General features: G+C 40.2%; 1 protein-coding gene across 3 annotated transcripts in view; it reads right to left on the reverse strand.

Annotated features, from left to right (window-relative positions):
- wwox (WW domain containing oxidoreductase) overlaps positions 1 to 27,309 on the reverse strand; it is a 939,779-nt gene that overhangs the window by 909,014 nt on the left and 3,456 nt on the right. For all 3 annotated transcript variants that reach the window (XM_072595864.1, XM_072595865.1, XM_072595866.1), the window contains exons 2-4: positions 22,544 to 22,608; positions 14,014 to 14,071; positions 12,691 to 12,869 (exon numbers count right to left, since the gene is read on the reverse strand). In XM_072595864.1, coding sequence (XP_072451965.1) covers positions 12,691 to 12,869; positions 14,014 to 14,071; positions 22,544 to 22,608 — 302 coding nt within the window. The remainder of the gene's footprint in view (positions 1 to 12,690; positions 12,870 to 14,013; positions 14,072 to 22,543; positions 22,609 to 27,309) is intronic.

The raw sequence follows: 27,309 nt of genomic DNA on the forward strand, positions 1-27,309 counted from the left end.
CCCCCCCCAGAGAAGTCATAAAAGCAGTGATTCTGAAAATCTAGGTTGGAAGGATTTTAGGGCCTGTTTGATTATAGCTAACAAATACTGCCTCAGGCAAAAGGCTTTCAAGTTTAAATAACACTTGTACAATTAAAAGGAGAGTGGCCAGGTCTCCTAGGTCAACTTTCCTCAGGTTTGGTTTGGTTTTTAAGCAGTCTGACTGTTCACTGAAAGCAGACAGTCAGTTTTGAGACTGCTGATCCAAGAAACATGGAAGAGGGTGCTCCATGCTGAACCCCTCTGCCATCTCTCTCTCTCTCTGTCCCTATGTTTGACTTTACATTTTTTGCCAAGGAGCACTCATGGGGACTTTTTAACAGGGATTTGGAGCAGCATCATTAAGTTGCGATAGTGTCTTGCATTTTGGGATCGGTTAATCCAAAAATGTGCAGGTTAGGTGAAGTGGCGAGGCTAAATTGCCTGTGTTAGGTGAAAGGGTAAAAGTAGAGGAATAGGTCTGGGTGGGTTGCACTTTGGCAGGTCGGTGTGGACTTGTTGGGCCAAAGGGCCTGTTTCCGCACTGTAAGTAATCTAATCTAATCTTATCTAATTAAGTTATTCTATATTCTGTTCTGTTTTATTTGCGTTTCATTCAAATCATATTGCAAATAAATTCTGTTTGTTTAAAACTAAATGGTTAGGCTAGCTGCATCATCCCTGCTTAAAACTACTACTAGCAGAGTTAGAGACCGGGCTACTTTCTTTAAATGTTTAAAGGGGGTCTGGCCTGGTCCATAACAGATCAGGGACTCATCCAGGATTTGAACATAGGACATCTCGTAAACCTGTTATAGATCAGGCCAGACCCCCTTAAAACATTTCAACGAAGTAGCCTGGACCCTAAATTTGCTTGTATCAAGCGGGTGTAGAGTGCATATTCTAGGAGTGCTGCAGCTGGCCCAACCAGTTAGTTTCAACAAAATAGAATTTATTTACAATATAACCGAATGAAACACAAACAAAATTGAACAGAACACAGAATAGCTATCTATCCAAAAATCCAACAGACTATCCCAAATTAATGATATTGCCCCAAATTCCTGGAAAAATCTCCATGAACACCTCTTGGCAGAAAAGATAAAATCAAACATAGGACCTTACAGGATAATGAGAGATGGCAGAGGGATTCAGCATGGAGCACCCTCTTCCATGGATCAGCAACCTCGCACAGTGGTTAGCACTGCTGCCTCACAGCGCCAGAGACCCGGGTTCAATTCCCGCCTCAGGCAACTGTCTGTGTGGAGTTTGCACATTCTCCCCGTGTCTGCGTGGGTTTCCTCCGGGTGCTCCGGTTTCCTCCCACACTCCAAAGATGTGCAGGTCAGGTGAATTGGCCATGCTAAATTGCCCGTAGTGTTAGGTAAGGGGTAGATGTAGGGGTATGGGTGGGTTGCGCTTCGGCGGGGCGGTGTGGACATGTTGGGCCGAAGGGCCTGTTTCCACACTGTAAGTAATCTAATCTAATCTAAAACTGACTGCCTGCTTTCAGCGAACAGCCAGACTGCTAAAATCCAAACCAAAACCAAGAAACACTGAGCTGGGAAAAGTGACCACTCCCCTTTCATTGTACAAGTATCTTCTTTAAACTTTGAAAGCCTTTTGTCTCAGTCAGTATCTGTTAACTATAATCAAACTGGCCCTAAAACCCTTCCAACCTAGACTTTTTGGAATCACTGCTTTTACAACCTCTCTGAAAAAATGTCAAGGACAGCATCATCACACCAGTGTTGGACTGGGGTTGACAAAGTCAGAAGTCACACACACCAGGTTATAAGGCTTTCGGAGCACTGCTCCTACATCAGGTGACAGATTGATACTTGATAAAAGTTCAATCTCCTCCAATATGAAAAGACTCAACCAGTTCCCTGAACAACAGCAGCAAAGCCTCGTAGAACCAATGTTTTGGGAGATTCCAAAAATTTTAAATGATCATTTATTTCAACACCAAGGTTGCAGAAAGAGAGACTCTGCAGTTTTGCTCCCTGACTCCTCAATTCATTCATATTAACTGTGAAAGGCTCCAGTCAGGATTGTGATTGCTCCATGTAACAATTGTAGCTTCAACCAAATCGAAAAAGACAGGAAATAATACTCTGTTGGATTAGCACCCACCCCTCACTCTCAGCTAAAAACATGTGCACCGATAGTACAAGTCATAAAACCGTTCAAGGAGAAACCCCAACCATCACCCCTCCACAACCTTCAAAAATGGAGATGGGGCTATCATAAATTCAGTTTAATCAGCATTAGCTGCAACATTCCAGGAACAAAAATGTACATCAGCTCGAATATAAAGTGAGTGTGCGTTTTAGAGCACATCATGGAACGGATTGGACAATGTACCATTTGACTCAAAACTGAAATCTTCCAGATATGCATATAATTCAACTTGGACTTCACCTCAATTCATCCTACTAAAATCACAACGAACAAAATTTTAGAAGATGGAATAAGTCCACACTTCTATTAATCCACCTTAGTTAGCTAACCTCAACAGATTACATTTTCCTTCCACTCCACTGTCTCACTAGTCAACACAAAAACTAAGATGTCTCAGAAATTGCCTCTATCTACAGATATTCCAAAAACCACAGACCCAACCCTCAACCAGAAACATATGCAATGCTTTTTGGAAGAGTAACATGTGCATCGTGATCGAGGAACATCGCTTTCAATCAGGTCAGTAAAACTGATTAAAACTCAGTGTTGCAATACAAAATCCAAACATTTGATGCAAGGTCATTAAAACTGGGTCACAAAGTCAGGATCAGCAGGCCGATCATTTAGCGTTAAGGTGAAGAGGAATTACTTCACCAAGGGTTCTGGATGTTCCATGATTGACTACATTTAAGACTGCGACAAACAGACAGATGTTTGGTCTGCAAAGGAATCATGAGATATGGAGAATGGACAGGAAAATGGAGATGAAGTGTAAGATCAGATTGATGGAGCAGGTTCAAGCAGCCATTTTGTCTACTTTTGCTTCTATTTCTCATGTTCCTGTGTTCTTATATTTTGCATAAAACGTCAGAAAAAGTTCATGATTAGATGCTGTATGGTAAATGCTAAGTCACAAACATCTGGAAGACAATGATTCCAAAAATTAATCTTTTCCTGAATTATCTTGAACAGAGCAAAAGTAATTCCATTTGAAAAATCCAGGAAAGCCTATCTTCAGTAAATTAACTGTGAAAGTTCATGTCAACATAGCCCTTCTACTCAAAAGGACTGAGGGAGTAAGGAAAACTGGCAAACACTTAGCAGTCCAAGCTGCCTATAGCATTGTTAAACATTTCCAACTAAGGCAACTTGAAATTAGGAAAAAGGAGAATTCTGGTGACTTCTCAATGAGATTTGTAAACTATTTGCACTTTGTAATATTCATCACAAAGATAATTAAAACAAGTTTTAAATGTTTTTACAGTACATCATATTTAAAAATCCCCTATTACCAATGCCATAACATGATGCAACGTTTCACCTTTGTTCCCTCAAAAGTAGACTATTCAAATGCAATCCTGGCTGATCTTCCACATTTTATGCTGTTATCTTACAAACAACCAAACACTTCCCCATCCTAACTCTCAGCCATTTCTTATCCTAATTTTCAAATTCCTCCATAACTTTGCCCATCTCTAACCTCCTCTGGTCCCATAATTCTTACAGATATCTGTGCCGTTCTCATTCTGATCTTTGTGTATCCCAAATTTTAATTGCTCACCCATCGGGTCTAATTGTCTCGTCCCCACAGTTTAGCATATCCGCCCTTTAGCTAGCTACCCATCTTTCGCATTTTCTTCCTTTGAAACACTCCTTAGAACGTACTTATTTGGTCTAGCTTTCAAGCAACCAACTTAATTTTTCCTTAAATGGCTCAGTCCATACTTTTCTTTATAGCCACTGTGAAGTACTTTGGGATATTTCATTATATTTAAGGCTCTATATAAATTGCTCATGTAACTCAGTGTTGAAATTTCAAATTTTCAAATATTTTAAAAGTACCTTCAGATTTGTATACGGGTAATGGGAAGAATTATTTCTTTAATTTAATCATCAAATAATATTAGCAGGATACAAGATAAGTTTTAGAATCCAAATAAAGATAGATTTCATAATCAGTTTAACAATACAAGTTGAAACACAAATTGTGAGTTTATAAGCACTTTATAATGTACATTAAGTTACTAAAATGAGTAGAACTAAACATTTGGAACATCACAGTAACAAACAAAATAATAGTTTTTTTCAACACTGTGGGCTCCTAATTTCTTGAGCACTGAAGGATCTTCTATGAGTTGCTTGGTGTTACCCCAAAGACTACCTTGTTGGAGTTGTAATTGATGCTGAATATTTTTACTGTAGGTGCACAAACACTCTCCTATATTTTTAGAGAATATAAAGCCAACCTTGTACTTGAGTTTTACACAACTCTTACCTACCTACTTTAGCCTCTCCAGATCATTACATACACATTGATCTTACCACAATTCACCATTGTACTACACAAAACCTGCAAAATGGGCTGAGGTTACAAGTTGGCAAGTAAACATACTTGTTGACTACACAATATACCCAGATTCAAAAGGCAAACTCCTGCAAACTACTTTGTAATTAGTATTTTCTTCAATTTGATTTACTTGTTGAGTGACTGATTCTCCTGCCAACTATGTCGATCAAAGTACAATAGACCTTTGAAACGGTTGAAGATAGAGAAAAAAAATGCACATTTTTAGGAGATCAACCAGCAGACCTGTTCTGACATCTTACACAATCAATTGATCATTAGTGTCTGCATGGTAGCCATAACTGATTAGACTGTTGGTAATGAAATTTTGTCCAGCTTCACTAGATTTTCCTCACTACAATCATTCTGTGCCAGAACTATTCAAAATTGTGGAATTAAACAATACATTTTGTGCTTGACCACTAAGCTTTGAAGGAACTAATCAGAATATTCAAATAATAACAAAAACTAAGAATACAACTTTGCCTATTATCAACCAGTACAGTATTTCAACAATGATCTGATGTGCAAGTTTCACTTGCATAGTGATATTTAGAGGAGTCAAATAGTGATACAGGTTCAACAGATTTACAAGTTGATCAGTTTGTTGACAAATAATTATGACATAACATCTTGATACTTCATTCAATATCTCCAGACTGCAGCAGCAAAGACTCGCTAAAGACTTACTTTTAATGGCTTTTGCAAGCTCAGAGAAAATATTGTACTTTAGCTTTTAATGAAAACACAGTTATGGCTCTGTGCATTTTTCCGCAAGCCAACGACAACAAACTATCAGTACTGGGACATTGATGTTAAAACACATTTGGATAGCAGCAGCTTGAAAGAAAGAATGAATGCTCGTGCTTGTGACCTCTACGTTTATTCAACACATGGGAGCAATTCAAACTGTTGCTAACTCGTGAATTTCCAAGTTCATCTTTTTCTGCAAAATAAGAACGGAGGGCCTGAAATTTACAAATACTGCAATCAGTCTTGCTTCAGTTTTTTTTTTGCTCAATTAATTTTATCCCCATATCGCCTGAAGGCAGCAACTCTTGCTGAGACAGAGTTTCAAATATGCTGTACATGCTTTCCTATACTTAACCTATGTCTCTGTTCCACCTCCGGCAACAAATGTATGCTGTTTTCAATTGTGCCGTTAACAGACATCCACGCATATTCACTTTGCAGCAAGAGTCAACAGCAACATTTAAATGTGTCATAATAAAACAGAAAAATACAGAATACTCAGGTCTAGAAACATCTCTAGAGGGAGAAACAGTTAACATTCCAGGTTCTGATGAAGGGTTATTGACTGGAAACATTAACTCTCACTCTCTCTCTCCCCCACAGATGCTGCCACAACCACTGAGCATTTTCACAATTTTCTGTTTTGATTTCATATTCCCAGTATCTGGCAAATTTTATGTTTAGGAGTGCTGCCCTGCCAACTTATTTCTATTGCCTGTAGTACTGACGCAAAATGCACCTCCCCAGTGGGAAGCAGGTTAATGCAGTACATTTTGCTTAGCAGTATTGAGGCTGCTTATTCATATGGCTTAATTCCACACCAGATGGCACGCCACTAGGCCAAAATTGTGCGTCATTGATACAACAGAAAATATGAACGAGTGAAATGCAAAGTAGTGAATTAGAAGACTGTAAAGGCTTTAACACAAAAATTTAGTTCTGTAGCACGACGCAAGTGTTACTCCAATCGTTATTCACAAAGTGAGAAAACAGTTAGGATATCATATTTTCTGGTGACTCATTAATATCTATTATTATTTTGCTTTAACTATCTCATACAACTTGCCCTGGAAGTGGAGAGATTTTAATATAATTTGTTTTAGAGTTTGAATTTCAACCAGTGGCATTTGGGTTTTAGTCTGGGTATCGAAAGGGGTTTAATGATTAACTTATTTATAAAACAGTAGGAGTGTGCTCCTGGTGTTCAATAGGGTTGTATATTCATTAGCAGAGTTTACCAGCAAATAAAGTTAACAGTGTACTGCACTCAGCTTTCAGTTTAGATTCCTTTTATTCCCCTTGATTAGGGAAAGGTCAATAGCTTAGAAGAAAACATTTGAGTTTGGGCAGTTTTGCAGAAGCTGGATATTTGAAACAGTTGCTTTTGAAAAAGGGACATAGTTTAGGAGCATTATGAAAGAGGTTATCACAATGTAAGACATTTATTTTAAAAGTGCTAGCTACCTGACAAAGCAGCAGCACTCCAAAAGCTGGTACCTGCAAATAAACCTGCTGAAATATAATCTGGTGCTCATAGATTTTTAAACTTAAAAATTCTCAATCAAATTTTTTGATTGAAACTCTGAAGGGATTATTTGAAGTTAAGAAAGTCTAAATATGCTTGTATAAAAGGCTCCATAAAAAGACTATTCTCATGATTATTCTTTGGTATGTGTGAACAGTAATGGGATGCTGTTAAGATGAACAGGATTGTATTTTTAACTTATCTTCACTTCCTTTGCATAGGGTGGCAGGATGGTGCACTGGTTAGCACTGCTGCCTCACAGCACTAGGAGGCCCAGATTAGCTCCCAACCTTGGGCGACTGTCTGTGTGCACATGCTCTCCATGTCTGTATGGGTTTCTGCCAAGTGCTTTAGTGTCCTCACACAGCCCATGCTAAATTGCCCCATAGTGTCTAGGGATATGCAGGCAAGGTGAATTAGTTGTGGTAAATGGAGAGGGGGGAGTTACAAGGATGGGGTGGGTCTGGGTGGGACGGTCTTGGAGGGTCAATGCAGACTTGATGGGCCGAACGGCCTCTATCGGCACTGCAGTGATTCTATGATTCCATTTAAAAAAAACTTGCTTTAAGCGCAAATCTACAACATTGCATGTTGTGATCAAAACCTTTATAAAATTACTCCTCAACTCTCTTTGCTGCAAGGGGAAAACCACCAAACCAATCTTGTAACCAAAATCTGTCATCTCTGGAAAATCTCTCCAACAAGGGCAATCACATCCTTCCAAACATAGAGTCAAAGGCTTTCGGGGGGCAGACAGGAAAGTGGAGTTAACACCACAATCTGGTCAGCCATGATCTTATTGAATTGTATCGCATACTTAGGGGGAGAAATAGCCTATTCCCACTCCTATTCCTTATAACCTCATTAGCATTTGCCTGGTGACCAGAACTGGACACAATAATTATGTTCTAATCAAAACTTCACAACTTCAGCATAACTTCTCTGGCAATGCTCCCCATACGTCTATGAAGCCCACAATCCTGCATATTTTGATAACTACACCTCAAGATGTCCTGCACATGTACTTCCATCTCTCCACACACATTAAAACTGTGCCATTTAGTCTATCTTACATCACCCTACCCTTTCTACCAAAGTGCATCACTTCACATTTCTTTGCATGAAACTGCATCTGCCATTTACCTGCTCATTCTGTTAGTCGACTAGCAGCCTGTCAAACTTGCATTGTACAATCAAAGTTTTTTAGTTTAAGAATTCAAACCAGAATGTTTAGGAGAGCTGTTAGGAAGTACTTCCAGACACAAAGGGTGGCAGATATTTGGAACTCCCTTCCACAAACAGCAGCGGATGCAGGATCAGTTAATTTTAAATCAGAGAGGCTATTTTTGTTTAGCAAAGGTATTAAGGGATATAAGGCAAACATTTGGAGTTAGGCTACTGATTAGCCATGATCTCATTGAATGGTGGAACAGGCTCAATGGGCTGAATGGCCTCCTCTGGTTCCTATGTTTGCCACACCTCCAAATTTCATATCATTGCTTTTGAAATTTTACTCTGAATTTCAATATCCAAGTCATTTCCATCAATCAAAAAAAACTCTAACAGTAAGCCTTGGCAGTACTTTTGTCTTCAATGTTCCAGGGTCAAGAGTATGATTCTGGAAAAACACAGCAGGTCAGGCAGCATCCGAGGAGCAGGAGAATCGATGTTTCGGGCATAAGCCATTCGTGAAGCTTCCTGACCTGCTGTGCTTTTCCCGCACCACACTCGCCTCTGATCTCCAGCATCTGCAGTCCTCACTTTCTCCTTTTCAATGTTCCAGTCTGAAAAACAAGTCACTTACTTTGCCACACCTCATGACTTTTTCCTGAAGCCAACTGCTTGTTTCAATCAATGCTACCTCTCCTATTCCATGAGCCTCAAGTTTTCTTTAAACCAACCTGTCAATTTTTGAGATAGGACTTATAAAAGTCAGTGTCAAAAAGACACAGTTGAAGGCACGCAAACTGAATGCACACAATATCTGCAGTCAGACAGATTATCTGAAAGGACAAAACACTGTAAATTGCTAAGATATAACAGCTTTCCAGAAACATGACTATACAGTGACCAGGATAGGGAATTGAATATTTAACATTTCGGAAGGGCGGTCAAAAAAAAGAAGGTGGAGCTGTGCTGATAAGTGTTGGGATCAGTACCTTAGTAAGAGAGGACCCCCAGATCAGGAGAACAATGTGAAATCTGTTTGGGTGAAGCTAAGAAACAGCATGGAGCAATAAGCATTGTTTGGAGTTATTTGTAGACAGCCAAAAACTATGCAGCATGGTATTAAGCAGAGAGAAGCATACAGGATGGGCAACACAATAATCATGGGTGACTTCAAACTGTGCATTGACTGGATAAATCAACTGAACACTAATGCTGTGGAGGACAGGTTTCTGGAGTGCACTGCAGTATTCAAGAGGGTATGTTGAGGAGCTGACTATAGGCTATTTTAGACCTGGCATTAATGATGCAAACTTCTTAAGCTACTTAATAATCTTGATGTAAAAGAATTTTTAGGAATAAATAACCATAATGATAGAATTTTACATTACGTTTTAAGATAAAGTTCAATCTAAAGCAAGGATGTTAAATTTGAATGAGGAAAGTTATGAAGGTGAGAGGCACAAGCTGTATGAGGCGGAATGCAAAAATACATTAAAATGTATGACTGTAGGCAATGGGTAATATTTAAAGATCTACTACATGCCTTACATGAAGTACTTGTTCCTTCAAGGTGCAAAAAAGACCAGTCAACCCTGGTTAACAAAGGATTTTTAGGATGTACAAGATTAAAACAAAAGGCCGAGAAAGTTATCAGAAATCTGAGAGTTGGACAGTGTTAGAGTACAGAAAAGGGCTAAGAAATTGATAAGGGAAGGAAGACTATAATATGAATGCAATCAGCAAAACCAAACAATCTCTCTGCCCTGTGGCCAACCACTTCAACTCCCCCTCCCACTCCCCCAAGAACATGCAAGCCTTTGGTTGCCTCCACTGGCAAATCAAAGACACCCATCAACAAGAGAAAGAACACCTTTTGACCTGTGCTACTGTCCATCTTTCTTCTCATCTAACCACTCCACCTTCCCCACTGACCTATCACAATTACCCCTCATCTGCAACCACCTATCGCCTTCCTACCTACTTCCCCGCCCCAAAAGCATCCCCCTATTTACCTCTTAATCCCCCTTCCCCCTGCACATTCCTGATAATGGGCTTACGCCCAAAACGTAGACTCTCCTGGTCCTCGATTGTTGTCTGACCTGCTGTATTTTTCCAGGGCCACCCTTTTAGCGACATAAAAAGCAAAGGTTTAGCCAAGATAAATGCAAATGCATTACAGGCAGAGTCCGGAGAATTTATAATGGGGAAGAAAGAAATGGCAGGGAATAGTGAAATGACAGAGAAGCTCAATGATTATTTTTGTCTCCATTTTTCAGAGGAAGACACAAAAAATCTCCCAGAAGTAGAGATCCAAGTGACTCAAGAGAATAAGGAGATAAAGAAAATTAGTATTACAAAGACGACAGTACTGGAAAAGTTAATGGGATTGCAAGTTGATAAGCCCCCACAACTTGATAATCTACATACTAGAGTATTTAAGGAGGTGGTTGTAGAGATAGTCAGTGCATTGTTTGCATAAATTCTGTGGAAAGCTGTATAGATTCTCAAATGATCTCTGCAAGTTGGAAACTAGCAAACATCACTCCTACTTCAGAAAGGAGCAAGAGATATACCAGGGAACTACAGACCTGTTGGCCTTTATTAGTAGTAGGGAAAATGCAGAATTATTATAATGGATAGGATAAATAGACACCGGTTTTAATGAGCTGATTGGGAAAAATTAGCTTGGATTTGCAAATGGGAACTTTTGTCTAATAAACATGGAGATTTCAGGACGTTACTAACAAAATTGTTATAGGGAGGTCAATTGACAAAAACTAGTTGGACTTTCAAAAAGCTTTTGATAAGATCCCTCAGAGAAGGAGTGGGGGTTAGAAAAACAAAGCACACAAGGTTGGAAGTAATGTACGGGGATGGATTAATGGTTGGCTAACAGGCATAAAACAGTTTTTTTTAATGCATTCACAGAATTAGGGCATCGCTGGCCAGGCCAACATTTATTGCCCCGTCCTTAATTGTTCAGAGTCAACCACGTTGCTATAAGTCTGGAGTCACATGTAGGCCAGACCAAATAAAAATGGCAGTTTCCTTCCCTGAAGAACATTAGCGAACCAAATGGGTTTTTCCTGACAATCAACAATGGATTCAGGGTCACCAGAACACTCTTAATTCCAGATATTTATTGACTTCAAATTCCACAGTAGTATGTTGAAGTGGCAGGTAACTAAAAGCTCATGGTCATTTTTGCAGTCAGAACATTGGAGTGACCCCTTTGTAGAACACCTTTGTCAAGGAGACCACATTATGAGCAACAAATTCAGTAGACAAGATTGAGCGCTTCACTTGAAATATGTGCTTGGGGGCTTAGATGGTGAGGAGGGTGGAACTAAATGGGCAGGCATTACATCTTCTGCAACTGCAGAGGAAGTGCCACCAGGGTGCTGGGATGTGTTGGGAGTGAAAATGGACCAGGGTGCCCTGGAGTGAACAGTCCCTGCAGAAGGCTGACAAGGAAGAGGAGGAGAATATGTGAAAGCATAGATTGTAAAATCTTTCCCCTGGTTAAGCACTATACAATCACCAGGTATAATGCAAAAATAATCAGGATACCACTTACGACAGATCAGATTTTTGTTTGGATTTTTTTTACTCATGAGGACTGAGAATCTTTGGAATTCTCTAACACAGAGGCCTATGAAAGTTCAGTCTTTTAATATACTCAAAAGTAGAAATACATGCTGGCTCCGCTTAATTAACTGAAACTCTCCAAGAGCCTTGATTATTTTGTCCAATAAAGATTTTAAAACCTTACTCATACTAGTGATATTACATACACCAGCCAATTATCATCAGGACTAAACTCTACACCACTTTTTTCTCATATTTGCCATTCTCTAGTCCTCTTGCATCCTGCCTCCTTCTAGAAAAAGGTTAGAAAGTTATGGTACGTCTTCCCACCATCTCCTAGATTCTTTCAGCAATCCGGGATGCAAGTCATCCAGACCAGGCAATTTATTAACTCAAAGTAGAGCTAGTGCCTCCATATTTCCCATGAATTTTCACCCCATCAATCAACCTAATCATGTCCACTTCTTGATATTCTGAAGGCACCCTCTTCTTTTATAAACACTGATCAAAGAACTCATCAAGTAAACTGTACAGTGTCCTGCAGGTCCACCGACATAATTGCCCTCTTTGTCCCTAATCTGTGATAATAACCATATCTGGGATCTGCTGGAAATAGTTAACTTGACCGCATATTTATCATAATAAAATGTTCAGTTGAGCTCAAGAGAACACCACAAGAATGGCAACACGATTGATCAAAAAGACTGCAAAAGACAAGGTATATTCTTTGGTGGTTGCGTGGTGCTTTTCTGCTCAACGGAAGAACCTTTGGTGCACTATGACATATTGATACTGCACATGGAAAGCAGAGATCCAAAAACAGCATTAGTACAAGAGTAGTGAGGGAATGGTTAGATAGTGTTTACTCATATGCCACAGGTACTCTTTCAATAAAGATCGGACCCTGTAGTATTGCAAATACATGTATGTATAGCCTGATGTTTCAAGTAAAATAAATCAGCAGGAAGCCATCCAACACCAACCAAGTCACAATTTGCATTCAAAGCAAGGAAAAAAAAAAATCAAGGGAGGCAAAATATTTCTCAATTACCAACTATAAAACATTTTCTATTCATCAGAAGGTAATACTGAAATCTGTGCTACTTACCAATCCCAGTGTTGGCTCCAGTGACAATAACAACTTTGCCACTTAGGTCTCGACCTTGTAGAATTTCCATTGCAGTACTGTTCCCATCATATCTCTGCCGAATATTTGGTTTTTCAGATGCTTCTTCAACAGTAAATGCTAAGCGTGGATCCAGATATGTGGTCCTTTTGTTTATGTGACTAAAAGAGGAGATGTTATAAGCAACTTTCACAATTAATTTTAAGATCTAAACAAATCAAATGGGGAATAAAATAGACAAAATAACTGAATCCATTATTACCCCGCTGTTTTTACCCATTCACTTTCTAATTGTATACAAAGTAGAAATTATAATTGAACTGGAGTATTCTTTTTACCACAAATTGAATTCTTTCTTAGCCAGAAGCAGCTCTAAACAAAAACTGCTTTCTCTATAGAAACTAATGGTTTAGAATCCAAACATATTGCACAAGTGATTCCCAACACTGCACTTACTCTTTTCAAACAGGGTATCTATAAAAACTAATAAAAGGAAATGCCCCATCACCAGATCTATTGTTATTAGAATCATAGAATCCCTACAGTGTGGAATCAGACCCTTTGGCCCAACAAGTCCACACAGACCCTCTGAACAGTAAACCACCCAGACCCATTCTCCTACCCTATTATCCTATATTTACCCTTGACGAATGCACCTAACCTACACATTCCAAAACACTGTGGACAATTTAGCAGGGCCAACTCACCTAACCTGCACGTCTTTGAATTGCGGGAGTAAACCCCCCTGTGCACCCAGAGGAAACCCAGGCAGACACGGGGAGAATGCGCAAAATCCACACAGACAGTCATCCAAGGTTGGAATTGAACCCAGGTCCCTGGCGCTGAGAGGCAGCAGTGGTAACTACTGAGCCACTATGTGTGGTAGCATGAGTTAGAAAAGACAAAGATACAACATCCTTATTCAACATTTTAAATCCAGAATCTATATAATGGCCATGCTTCTCACTGAGAAGCAAGTCAAAAGGAAAAGATTAAAAATGAAAAGTGAGGCAAACTGTTGCAAAAAAAGTGCGTGGAATGTTCAACTCTTCAACCCACCATTTCAGTAGGGACATGTAGTGGGTGAGGAACCCAAGTACAACAAAACTAGACATAGTTATGGCTGTTTAGCTCAGCCACAGCATTACCATCTTATTTCCCAATTTTCTCGTCAAACAAAAGGTGAGTGAGATCACATACCAAATCTGTCAAAAAGAAGCATTCTCAAATTGCTATTCCAGTCCCATTCTCCCCACTATCACATCATACGGAGCAGAAAGGTACAATTCATCTATATATACTTACTCAACAAAGTACACTTGACCATTATCATCTGTTTCTCGTTCCCAACCATATGGCAAATCTACAAAACAAAGAGCACAATTTTTACACTAATTTAATTCAATATTAAATATACTCGATTATAACTCCAAAATAATGGAATATTCCCCTAGGAATAAGGCACTGTGGTCACATGGATTCTGTTTTATTCACTCCTGGAATGAGAGTAGTGCTGACAAGGCATTGGCGACCCATAGATTGGAGAAGCTGGGGTTATTTTCTTTCGAGAAGATCACAAGGGTATTTATTAGAAGCATTCAATTGCACAAAGAATGGAGACACAAAGGAGAGAGAAATTGTTCTAACCAGTTAAATGATTAAAAACTCAGATGTCGACTTAAAGTGACTGGCAAAGAACCCAAAGAAACCACGGTGGGGGGGGGGAAAAAAAACTTCATTTTAATGCAGTTAGGATCTGGAATGTACTGCATGAGTGTGTGGTACAGACATATTAAACTAAAGTTCAAAAGGAATTTGAATAGCTTTGACCCCATAAATGTTAGGCTCAGGACAGAGAAAACTTCCACATTGCCGCATATTTATAGTATGGAGCCATCTTAGTTTCTTAAATTTAGAGTTGAGAGGAAAACAACCTTTGTATACTTCTGAAAAATCTAAGTTGCTACAATTATTTTATAAATCACCCGTAGCATAATTTAACAGTATTATAACTGTAATCTGTAGCACAAATCTGTTTTTTAAATGAAAAAACTGAACCATATCCAATGTGGCCCATCATCTGAAGCCATTACTCAGGGAATCCTTTTAAGGAAGTGCTCTCAGCAATAAAAACTTGAAGTTAGTTGGAGGCCAATTTAAGCTGAAGTCTTTATTTATTGCAAGAGAAGTAAATCCTGGCTCCTGCTCTTCGGAAGTGACCAAATTAACAATGGTGAGGGAGAACACCAGGCAACTGCACACCTTTCATAGCTGTTGCTGTGTGAAAAGGCAACAGACACACACATTAGAAATAAAAAAAAGACAGATGATGCACAACATAGTATGTGTATGCTGAAGCATTTTTAAAGAGCTGATCTTTGTGTTTGCAATCTTTGAGATTTATGAAGTATATATGAACATTCCAGTTCTGGACATACATTTTCCAATTGGCAAGATCATAAAATATTACTGCCCCACATTCATACGAACTTGAGCCAAGTCTCAATAAAAGAGCAATAATCTGCCCTTGTTTGTTCTTTGAGATGTTTCTCAGGTGGACAAACACTATATTGCCTCATTGTGATTTTGATTATAGAAAGCAGCATGGAGTGTGTTATGGATTAGGCCAAACCACTCAAAATATTCTTAAGCAGGCAGCTCAGACCATAACTTAGCAATTTGTTTTGGTAAGTGTGCAGTGAAACTTGCTGGATTAAGTTAAAGAGGTTGACTACCAGGTTTAAAACAGACAAAAAATGTATTCACAAAATTACACAATGAAACACAAAGAATACCTACAGAACTCAATCTTCCCAAACTAGACTATACGAAACAGTTGAAAATGTGTTGCTGGAAAAGCGCAGCAGGTCAGGCAGCATCCAAGGAGCAGGAGAATCGACATTCCAGGCATGAGCCCTTATTCAGGAATGAGTAAAGTGTGCCCAGCAGGCTAAGATAAAAGGTAGGGAGGAGGGACTTGGGGGAGGGGCGTTGGAAATGCGATAGGTGGAAGGAGATTAAAGTGAGGGTGATAGGCCGGAGTAGGGGTGGGGGCAGAGAGGTCAGGAAGAAGATTGCAGGATAGGAAGGTGGTGCTGAGTTCGAGGGTTGGGACTGAGAAAGGGGGGGGGGGGGGAAGAAAAGAGGAAACTGGAGAAATCTGAGTTCATCCCTTGTGGTTCGAGGGTTCCTAGGCAGAAGTTGAGGCACTCTTCCTCCAGCCGTCGTGTTGCTATGGTCTGGCAATGGAGGAGTCCAAGGACCTGCATGTCCTTGGTGGAGTGGGAGGGGGAGTTCAAGTGTTGAACCACGGGGCAGTTGGGTTGGTTGGTCCGGGTGTCCCAGAGGTGTTCTCTGAAACGTTCCGCAAGTAGGCGGCCTGTCTCCCCCAATATAGAGGAGGCCACATCGGGTTCAGCAGATGCAGTAAATGATGTGTATGGAGGTGCAGGTGAATTGGTGGCGGATATGGAAGGATCCCTTGGGGCCTTGGAGGGAAGTGGGGGGGGGGGCGCAAGTTTTGCATTTCTTGTGGTTGCAGGGGAAGGTGCCAGGAGTGGAGGTTGGGTTGGTGGGGGGTGTGGACCTGACGAGGGAGTCACGGAGGGAGTGGTCTTTTCGGAACGCTGATAGGGGAAGGGAGGGAAATATATCCCTGGTGTTGGGGTCCGTTTGGAGGTGACGGAAGTGACGTCGGATGATATGATGTATCTGGAGGTTGGTGGGGTGGTAGGTGAGGACCAGTGGGGTTCTGTCCTGGTGGCGATTAGAGGGGTGGGGCTCAAGGGCGGAGGGGCGGGAAGTGGAGGAGATGTGGTGGAGAGCATCGTCGATCATGTCTGGGGGAAAATTGTGGTCTTTGAAGAAGGAGGCCATCTGGGTTGTATGGTATTGGAACTGGTCCTCCTGGGAGCAGATGCGGCGGAGACGAAGGAATGGGAATATGGGATAGCGTTTTTACAGGGGGCAGGGTGGGAGGAGGTGTAGTCTAGGTAGCTGTGGGAGTTGGTCGGTTTATAGTAAATGTCCGTGTTGATTCAGTCGCCCGGAGATAGAAATGGAGGGGTCTAGGAAGGGGAGGGAGGAGTCTGAGACTGCCCAGGTAAATTTGAGGTCGGAGTGGAAGGTGTTGGTAAAGTGGATGAACTGTTCAAGCTCCTCGTGGAGGGGAGAGCGAGAGCGCGAAGCTCACTATTGAACTCCCAGCTCACTTAGAGAGCTGACCACTCCCCTTTCTTTATGCAGGTCACTTGTAAAACATGACCACTTTGGCCTGAAGTCTCATCTGTTTACATATAAACAAAAAGGCCTCTCAGTCCCCTTTAATCTCCATACCAAACCAGACTGATCAGAGCCTGGCCTGGTTTATTACCCCTCTTAAAAAAAACAAAGACACAGTATCCTTGAGCCAAACAACAGCCTTTAAGCAAAAAAGGGATTCGCTTTGTGACAAGCGAAAAGAATAAGAAGATTTTAAAAATCACAACTTTTAAGTTCCTGCTGCAAGCCTTGCTAATTTTCTGGAATCTTTGGAAGTAGTCACTTTTCTTTTGCATTGGGCTAGATATTACAATGAAAACCGTACGCTAACCATACTCAATGTTACTTGGGAACAAATAGCAACTTCCAGCACACAACCATACACAACAAATACAAACATTCATACATATTTCCTACAGATGTGATAACCCCTTGCAACCATCCAGAAAGTGACATTTTTCATCGGGCTTCTCTAAATATATAAAAGAGGAAGAAAGATGCCAAAATGAACATAGACACCCAAGTTAGCCTGACGTCACGAATGGGAAAATGCTAGAGTCCATTAAGAAAGAATTAAGAGATAAGCATTTGGAAAAGAGTGGCACGATCAATAGAGTCCACATGGATTTATGAAAGGGAAACCATGCTTGACAAATTTACTACAATTCTTTGAAAATTAGACCAGTCAAGTTGAAGGAGGAGTCAGTTGACATGGTTTCTTTTGACATTAAGAAGGCTCCTGACCAAGTTCCATATAAAAGATAGTGTGTAATATTAAAACCTGTGGGATTGGGAGTAGTGTATTGAGATTGACCAAAAACTGGCTGGCAGACAGGAAACAAAGTAGGAATAAACAAAATCTTTTTCTGAATGGCAGGCAGTGACTAGTGGAATACCAGAGGGATCAGTGCTAGGATTCTAGCAATTTACAACATATATTAGTGATTTGGATAAGGGAACTAAATATACTATCCTCAAACTTGCAGATGACAAAGCTCAGACGGAGGATGAGCTATAAGGAGAATGCAACAATGCTTCAGTGAGATTTTGAGAAGCTGCAGGCAAATGCAGTATAATGTGGACAAATATGAGGTTATCCACGATGGGAGCAAAAACTAGAAGGCAGATTATTCATCTGAATGCAAAATCACCCCTCTCAATTTATAGTCAATGAACCCTTGATGTTGTTGTGCACAAGGCAGGTATGCAGGTGCAGCAGGCAATATAAACAGCAAATCATATGTTGACCTTCATAGTGAGAGGATTTGAGTACAGGAGCAGGGATGTTTTGCTGCAATTACACAAGACTTCAGTGAGCCCAGACATGAAATATTGTGCTCTGATTCAGTCTTATCTGAGGAAGGAAGTTATTTTACTGCAAATACAGCTAACATAAGAACTAGGAAGCAGGAGAAGACAATTCAGTCCCTCAAGCCTGCCCCACCATTTTGTACGATCATGACTTACCACAAAAAGGTTTATCAGACAGATTCCTGAGATGGTAGGACCTACATAGGAGGTGTGGTTGAATCAGTTAGGATTATACTCACTGGAGTTCAGAAGAGTAACAGGGATTTCAGAGAAACCTTATAAAATTCTAACTGGACAAATTCTAACATGAAGTTATGGAGTAACCTTAGAGGTTTATAAAATCATGAGTAGTGTGGATGAGGTGAATGGCAGGGGTATTTTCCCATGAGGGTGGGGGATTTCAAGACTAGGGGGCATATTTTTAAGATGAAAGGAGAAAGAGTTTAAAAAAAATAGACAGGAAGGGTAACATTTTTCCCCCACACAGAGTGATGTATGTGTGGAATGAACTTCCAGAGAAAGTGGTGGATAGGAGTATAGTTACCACCTTAAAAAGAAATTTGGATAAATACACAAATAGGAACTGTTTGGAAGGATATGGACCAAGCACAGGAAGGTGGTTTTAGGGTTATGGTCAGCATGGATTGGTTGGAATGAAAGGTCTGTTTCCATGCTATGACTTTAAGACAAGTCAGGGTAGATGTAGGAAGGATTTTCCTGATGGTAAGGGACTCCAGAACCAGGGGCAATAGTCTAAGAATATGGGGTAAACCATATCGGACTGAGATGAGGATAATTTTCTTCACACAGAGAAGAGTAAGCCTGCGAAATTCACTATCACAAAAACAGTCAAGGACAAAACATTATATAATTACAAGAAGGATTTGAATGCAGAACAACCTCAATTTTCCGAAAGAGAAAGGCAGGTAGGATTTTATTCAGATAACTGATCAGGGTTCGCACGGCAACGGCAGGAACAGGGCTCCGGCGGCAGCGGCAACAGCAGGAACAGGGCTCCCGCAGCAGCGGCAACAGCAGGAACAGGGCTCCCGCAGCAGCGGCAACAGCAGGAACAGGGCTCCCACGGCGATCTTTTTCCTGCTCCCGCTGACAGCCCAGGCTGCCTGCTCTCACTGTGCATTTATTTAAATTTAGTAAAATTTTTACAGGACCTTGAGACCTTGCTTGGATAACCGAGATTGCTCTGTATACCACTTGAGAATAAATAGATCAAAGGATATCGGAGAAAAGCACACACAGGCTATCAAGCTGATCAGCCATGATCATAGTGATGGGCACAGCAGGTTTGAAGGGCCAAATGGCCTAGTCCTGCTCCTATTTTCAACATTTCAAGAGTGGGGGGGGGTGTGTGGAAATAAAAATGGGCAACCTGGAAATGGCAGAGAAGCTGAATAAATACTTTGCATCAATCATCTCAGCAAAAGACACCGATAAGTTTTCCAAAATCACCAAATCATCAAGTGGCAAAATGAAGAGACGAAATAAATACCTGCACAATAATTATCACTAAAGTAAAAAATGTTAGGATCACCTGGACTTGAAGTGATCGGTCTTCAGGTATTAAGAGGAGGTAGCTACAGAGTTAGCTGATGAACTAAAACCAGAAGACCATAAGTAGGAGGATCAGGGAGTAGGCTATTCAGCCCCTCAAGCCTGCTCTGCCATTCAAGAGGATGATGGCTGATCCAACATTTCTCACATCCACTTTCCTGCCCTTTCCTCACAACCCTCGATTTCCCAATAATCAAAAATCCACCTATCTCAGCCTTAAATAGACACAAGGAATCTGCCCCCACAGCTCTCTGTGGAAAAAATTCCAAAGACACACAACCCTCAGAAGAAATTACTCATCTCAGTCTTAAATTGGCACTAATCTATTCTGAGACTATACCTTCTCGTCTTCCAGTCTCCCATGAGGGGAAACATCTTTTCAGCATTAACCCTATTAAGGCCCTGAAAAATACTATATGCCTCAGTAAGATCACCTCTGAATTCCAATGAGTATAATGAGAAATTCACCAAGGCTCCTTAGACAGTACCTTCCAAGCCAACAACTAATATCTAGGAGGATAAGACAGCAGATGCAAAAGAACACAACTACCTGCAAGTTCCCCTCCAAACCACTCACCATCTTAATTTGTAAATATATTGCCTTTCTTTCAATATCACTGGCCCAAAACCCTAGACTCCCTCCCAAAAAATCTGGTGACATGCCTACATCAAATTGACTGCAGCAGCACAAGTTGTCAACTCACCATTACTTTCACTAGGACAACGAGGGATGGGCAACAAGTGCTGGCCCAGCCAGTAGAGTGCACATTTTTTGAATGAGTTTTAAAACTAAAATGGTTTTATACTTTAAATTGAAGAACCAAAATGGAAGCATGCCAGCTCTTTCAAAGTCTGAGCTTGGAACAGATTTTTTATCATTTAACCCTGATCATTCTTGACAACGAGAAACTTCATTGGACATATTCAAGCTCAAACATTGAAAGCCAAGACATTTAAGGAAATTGTTAGAAGATCAAAGAAAGTATTCAGGAAGAATTTGTTATGCAAGTAATATTTTTCAAATCAATACAGTAAATTGTGAAATGCATCCAAACAGTTACACAAAAACTTAAGTTTCATTCTGAGGGTATAGTATAACAGCAACATGCAAAGTTAGCTCAAAAGTAAAAAAGAGAGCCAAACATAGCAATGCTTTATTCAGAGAAACTGAATTATTTGATGTTCACATTACAAAAGGCAAATCCTGCAATGAAAGTTTTCTAAACTATGCATGTAGTAACTGGAGTTTCGAAGAATGATGGGATCTCATTCGAACATGTAAAATTTTGACAGATCTTAACAGGCTGGATGCAGAGATGATGTTTCTCTTGGCCAGAGGATCCAGAGTAAGGTCTCAGTGTAGGGTAGGCCACTTTGGACTAGATACATTTCCTTCACTCAAGAGCATAGTAATCTGTGGAACTCCATGTGGTGTCCAAGTCAGTGAATATATTTAAGAAATAAATGAAAAGACTAAAAAGCTAAAGGAGTCATGGGGAATGAGGATAGAGTGGGAGTATAGCTCTGAGACAGAGGGAATCAACAATGGTCACACTGTTTTGAGCCGGTTGCACTATTCATTAATCAGCCCATTAACAGATGTATGCACTCACCCTTGCCCTCAATTGTGGAGCAAAACTGGTGTTGCCCTTTTCATCCTCCATTCCACTTTCCTATATTCAATAACTTCCACCACATTCGGTCTGTGCCATCAAAAGTATCTTCACCTTCACATACAGCCTTCCAGAGAAACCACTGCCTCCATGATGCCTTGGTCTACTGTTCAAGCATCCCCAACACCAAGACCCAAACAAGTAAAACCAAAAGTGCCAAATGTTCAAAACCAGAAGACACTCATTATTTTAATTAAACATTACTTTTCCGAGTAAATACATTTAAACACATCTCAAATTCTCAATGAAAGTTTCTAACTGTTTTCCATTTTGTACATAATAATTCTGTTCAGATAAAGTTCCTCCAGCAGCAGCTCATACCACAGAATCACCACGATTTTCAATTTTAAAATCTTTGGGTAAACGTAATGAAATATACATTTCATTAATTTAATCATAAAAGACTTACAATGCCACAGACCAGCAGTAAAGATCCTGCAAATCACTATTCATGAAACTGCTTCCATAGGAACAGGCATTCAGCCCCTTGACCTTGATCCAACACTATTCAATGAGATCATGGCTGATCTGTTGCCTGAAGCTACACTTACCTGCTTCTGGCCCATATCCCTTGGTAGCTTAGCTACCTCAGATTTAAATTAAGCTAAGTTATTATTAACAACTGATCTAGCATCTATCATTTGTGAAAGGGAGTTCCAAACCTCTACCACTGTGTGTAGATGTGCTTCCTAACATCTCTCCTGAACATTCTGACCTTAATTTTTAGACTATGTCCCCTAATTCTAAAATTTCCAATGGAAATAATTTATCTTCACCTACACCTTTTTGTATTGTTAATACCTTGAAGACTTCAAAATTCTAAATTGTAGAGAAAACAAACCTACTTTGCATAATTTCTCATTGCTTAAAAGCTGCTGTTTCTGAACTTCCATAAGATCAGTCATTACCACCTTGCCCATGTCTGGGGTTTCACAATCTATGAATGTTTACAAATCAAATTTGTGATAACAGAATTATGGAATGTTCTATATTGTAAAATTGCAATTTACAATACACACCTCCAGCTACACGTTTCTTTTTTCCAGTTTTGGGATGGTCCCATTGAGTCTTCAGTTCAATATGACTGTTGAGTAAAGAGAAAATTGTGAAACTTGCGGCTTAAAATTTTTAGGTGATGCATTTACCTGCAGAACATTTGTATGAAACCACGAAAAAGAAAGACAATATAAGGAGCATAACAGAATGAATTCAGTGAAAGCAAAATTGCAAATTATGAAAATGCTGCTATGATACTTCACTTTAAAAATATTTTATTGCATGTTATCTTATACAACTCCATAACCCAAAATTCCATGCTCAGCATCCACACAACACATACAGCTGCTAGTAGTTGGTTTAATGCAATTTTCATTTCCATACATTACAACGATCGAACTGGAGGTGTAAGACATGGGACAGAGATAGGAGAGATTGGAAGAAGGTAACTATGCTGTGTTAATAGGAAATTCAATAATTACTTATAATTTTAAAACTTACCTCAATTTGGCCCTTGGCCACAACAAAATCTGATCTTAAGATTTATTTACTTCAGATCAATTTAAGTGAAATTCACATACATGACACAGATAGGAAAACTTATTCTCAGAATAAGATCACTCATTTACGAGTTAGACAAGACATTTGTTAACTCAAAGGATTTAAAACCTTATTTCGCCAGTTGAATTTTAAAGAATGAGACTTTCAGTTTTCTGAATAATAAGAAAATCAAGAAATCTCAGAATCCAGTGGTGAATTGAAGTCAAAGATCAACCAGGAATGAATGGGATAAACAGATGGCCTACTTCTATTTGTCATTGAAGAAGTATACACAGAAATTTTAAAAAATCATCTGAGGGATGGGTTTTCAGAAGTTCTGGAGTAGGCAAGGAAATAGTCAAACAAATGATGGCGTGGGAAGATGGCCTAGGAACTCGCACTAACTGGTCTAGAATGGAATGCAGGTGAAACAGTAATATGGCATTTAGGAAGTACAGCACAGCCAACAATAGGTAGCTAAAGAAAATAACAAATGGAGAAGCAACCACAGGTGGACTTGAAAATTAGGTTAGGATATTGAAAGTGATTTGCAATGACCCACTGGATCACAAGTGACAAAAAGGTGAAGAAGCTGGGCTATCTGCAGCAGAGTTTGCTAAGTATGGAGGCAGAGACTTCAGACAAATTATCAACAGCAGATGGTGCCTTCAAACATACAATATTTCTTTTTATTCACTTTGTTAATAATAATCAAGAGAGTCATAAATGGTAAGTACTTTTCTGTGACAAGACTATGAACATTACTGAAAAATATTTGTTTGATACAAAATCTGAGTCACATTTGCTAGTCTGCTAAATTTGAGCTCTGTATTGGAGGTTAATCATTGCATGAACGTTTCATATGTTTGCAAATCCAACAGGCAGATCTTCAATCTATACAGTCTTGCATATAAACAGATTAGGCACCATGAAGGACAGGAGCATAAGAGAAATATTAATGAAATAAAATACAATAGTTTCATTGGAAGGCATTTAGGTGAAGATTTAAAATCCTTCCGTTGTTGCTTCAAATAGAGTCAGAGTTATACAGCAAGGAAGCAGACTCCATGTCCAACTCATCTGCACTGACCAGATATCTTTAGCTGTTCTAGTCCCATTTACTAGCATTTGGTCCATATCTCTCTAAACCCTTCCTTTTCATGTACCTTTTTAAATGTTGTAATTGTCTCTACCACCTCCTTGGGCAGCTCGTTCCATATACACACCACCCTCTGCGTGAAAAAGCTGCTCTTCATGTTCCTTTTCAACCTTCCTCCTCTCACCTTAAACCTATGCTCTCTAGTTTTGGACACCTCTACCCTGGGAAAAAGACTTGACTTTATCCATACCTCATGATTTTATAAACTTTTTTTCTAAAGTCAACCCCAGCCTATTCAATCTCTCCCTATAACTCAAATCCTCCAATCCTGGCAGCATCCTTGTAAACCTTTTCTGAACTCTTTCAATTTTGTCAATCTTGTGTGTGTTGATTTCACTAATTTAGGGAAGAGCTGAGAATTTATAAATAGAAAAATTAGTTTAGAAACTATTTATGGAATTTTTATCCTCTCAGGTATTTTAATCCCTTTAAATGACAACTTAATTTTACAAGCATCCAATGTACACTGAGGTAGACATTCTTCCTTCTGGGAAAAAAAAGAGGATCAATAAGATCATGGCATTTTAAAACAAAACCTTTTAACAGACATGAAAACCAAACATATTTTACCAAAAAACCCTCATTAACCAAGTAACTAACACTCAGAATTTAGATTTTAATTAAAAAGAACACATTTGAACCTTGTGTCATGCATTCACATATGCACATATTTAACACAATCAGTTTTCCCAGAGTGCACAGTGACCGAATCAGTGCCTGACGAAAGCTCATTTTCCTAAATTCCATTTTAGAAGCAGTTAGCTCCGATAGAAGGGCCAAGTATTTTGGAAATAGACACTTGCTTTGTTTTACCCACGCAACCTACCTTTACAATGATGAAAAATTTTTAAAACTGCACTTCGACTTTCACATATATCTGGGATTCAAAGTTTAAGATTCCCAATGGGATAGCAAAGGTAAAAGCCCTCCAACCAAAGAACACACCCGTGAACTAAAAACATTGATCAGGACTTTTGATCCAGTCATAGAAATGTACAGCATGGAAACAGACCCTTCGGTCCAACACGTCCATGCTGACCAGATATTCCAACCAATCTCGTCCCACCTGCCAGCACCCGGCCCATATCCCTCCAAACCCTTCTTATTCATATACCCATCCAAATGCCCCTTAAAAGTTGCAATTGTACCAGCCTCCACCACTTCCTCTGGCAGCTCATTCCATACCCAAGCCACCCTCTGTGTGAAAAAATTGCCCTGTAGGTCTCTTTTATATCTTTCCCCTCTCACCCTAAACCTATGCCCTCTAGGTCTGGACTCCCACACCCCAGGGAAAAGACTTTGCCTATTTACCCTATCCATGCCCCTCATAATTTTGTAAACCTCTATAAGGTCACCTCTCAGCCTCCAATGCTCCAGGGAAACCAGCCCCAGCCTATTCAACCCTCCCTATAGCTCAAATCCTCCAACCCTGGCAACATTATTGTAAATCTTTACTGAACCCTTTCAAGTTTCATAACATCTTCCCGATAGGAAGACCAGAATTGCACGCAATATTCCAACAGTGGCCTAACCAATGTCCTGTACAGCCGCAACATGACCTCCCAACTCCTGTACTCAGTACTCTGACCAATAAAGGAAAGCATACCAAACACCAACTTCACTGTCCTATCTACCTGCAACGCCACTTTCAAGGAGCTATGAACCTGCACTCCAAGATCTTTATTCAGCAACACTCCCTAGGATCTTACTATGAAGTGTATAAGTCCTGCTAAGACTTGCTTTCCCAAAATGCAGCACCTCACATTTATCGGAATTAAACTCCATCTGCCACTTCAGTCCATTGGCCCATCTGATCAAGATCCTGTTGTAATCCGAGGTAACCCTCTTTGCTGTCAACTGCACCTCCAATTTTGGTGTCATCTGCAAACTTACTAACTGCACCTCTTATGCTCGCATCCAAATCATTTATGTAAATGACAAAAAGTAGAGGACCCAGCACTGATCCTTGTGGCACTCCACTGGTCACAGGCCTCCAGTCTGAAAAACAATCCTCCACTACCACCCTCTGTCTTCTACCTTTGAGCCAGTTCTGTATCCAAATGGCTAGTTCTCCCTGTATTCCATGAGATCTAATCTTGCTAATCAGTCTCCCATGGGGAACCTTGTCGAACACCTTACTGAAGTCTATATAGATCACATCTACCGCACTGCCCTTATCAATCCTCTTTGATCCTTCTTAAAAAAACTTAATCAAGTTTGTTAGCCATGATTTCCCATGCACAAACCATCTTGACCATCCCAAACCAGTCCTTGCCTTTCCAAATACATGTACATCCTGTCCCTTAGGATTCCCTCCAACAACTTGCCCACCACCAAGGCCAGGCTCACCTGGTCTGTAGTTCCCTGGCTTGACCTTACCACCCTTCTTAAACAGTGGCACCACATTTGCCAACCTCCAGTTTTCCGCCACTTCACCTGTGACTATTGATGATACAAATATCTCAGCAACAGGCCCAGCAATCATTTCTCTAGCTTCCCACAGAGTTCTCAAGTACACTTGATCAGATCCTGGGGATTTATCCACCTTTACCCATTTCAATACATCCAGCACTTCCTCCTCTGTAATCTAGACATTTTGCACCTTCAGAGTTCCCTCACATCCCACTTACTTCTCGTGTAGGGGACTTCCATTTCTTTCCAAAAAGATACACAAAGCCAACACACCTGGACTTCCGATCGTGTCAGGCAATGGACCCTGTGTAAGAACCTCTCTGCTACGTCAATGACATCTTGAAACCCATAGTACAGGGACCCCCCCCCCAGCATCTGTCACGACACAACAGATGTCTTACAGAAACTCAGCACCCACGGACTACTCGAACCGTGAACATTCCTAGTCACAATGGACGTTTCAGCAATCTACACCAGCATCTTCCACGATAAGGGCATCGCTGCAACAGCCTCAGTACTCAATACCAAGAACTGCCCATCTCCGACCACCATCCTACAACTCATCTGCTTCATCCTCAATCACTACATTTTCACGTTTGACAATCTGCGTTTTTTTAGATTAGATTCCATACAGTGTGGAAACAGGTCTCCTTCGGCCCAACAAATCCACACCAACCC

The sequence above is a fragment of the Chiloscyllium punctatum genome, chromosome 26 (assembly GCF_047496795.1).
Source record: "Chiloscyllium punctatum isolate Juve2018m chromosome 26, sChiPun1.3, whole genome shotgun sequence".
Classification (NCBI taxonomy): Eukaryota; Metazoa; Chordata; class Chondrichthyes; order Orectolobiformes; family Hemiscylliidae; genus Chiloscyllium; species Chiloscyllium punctatum.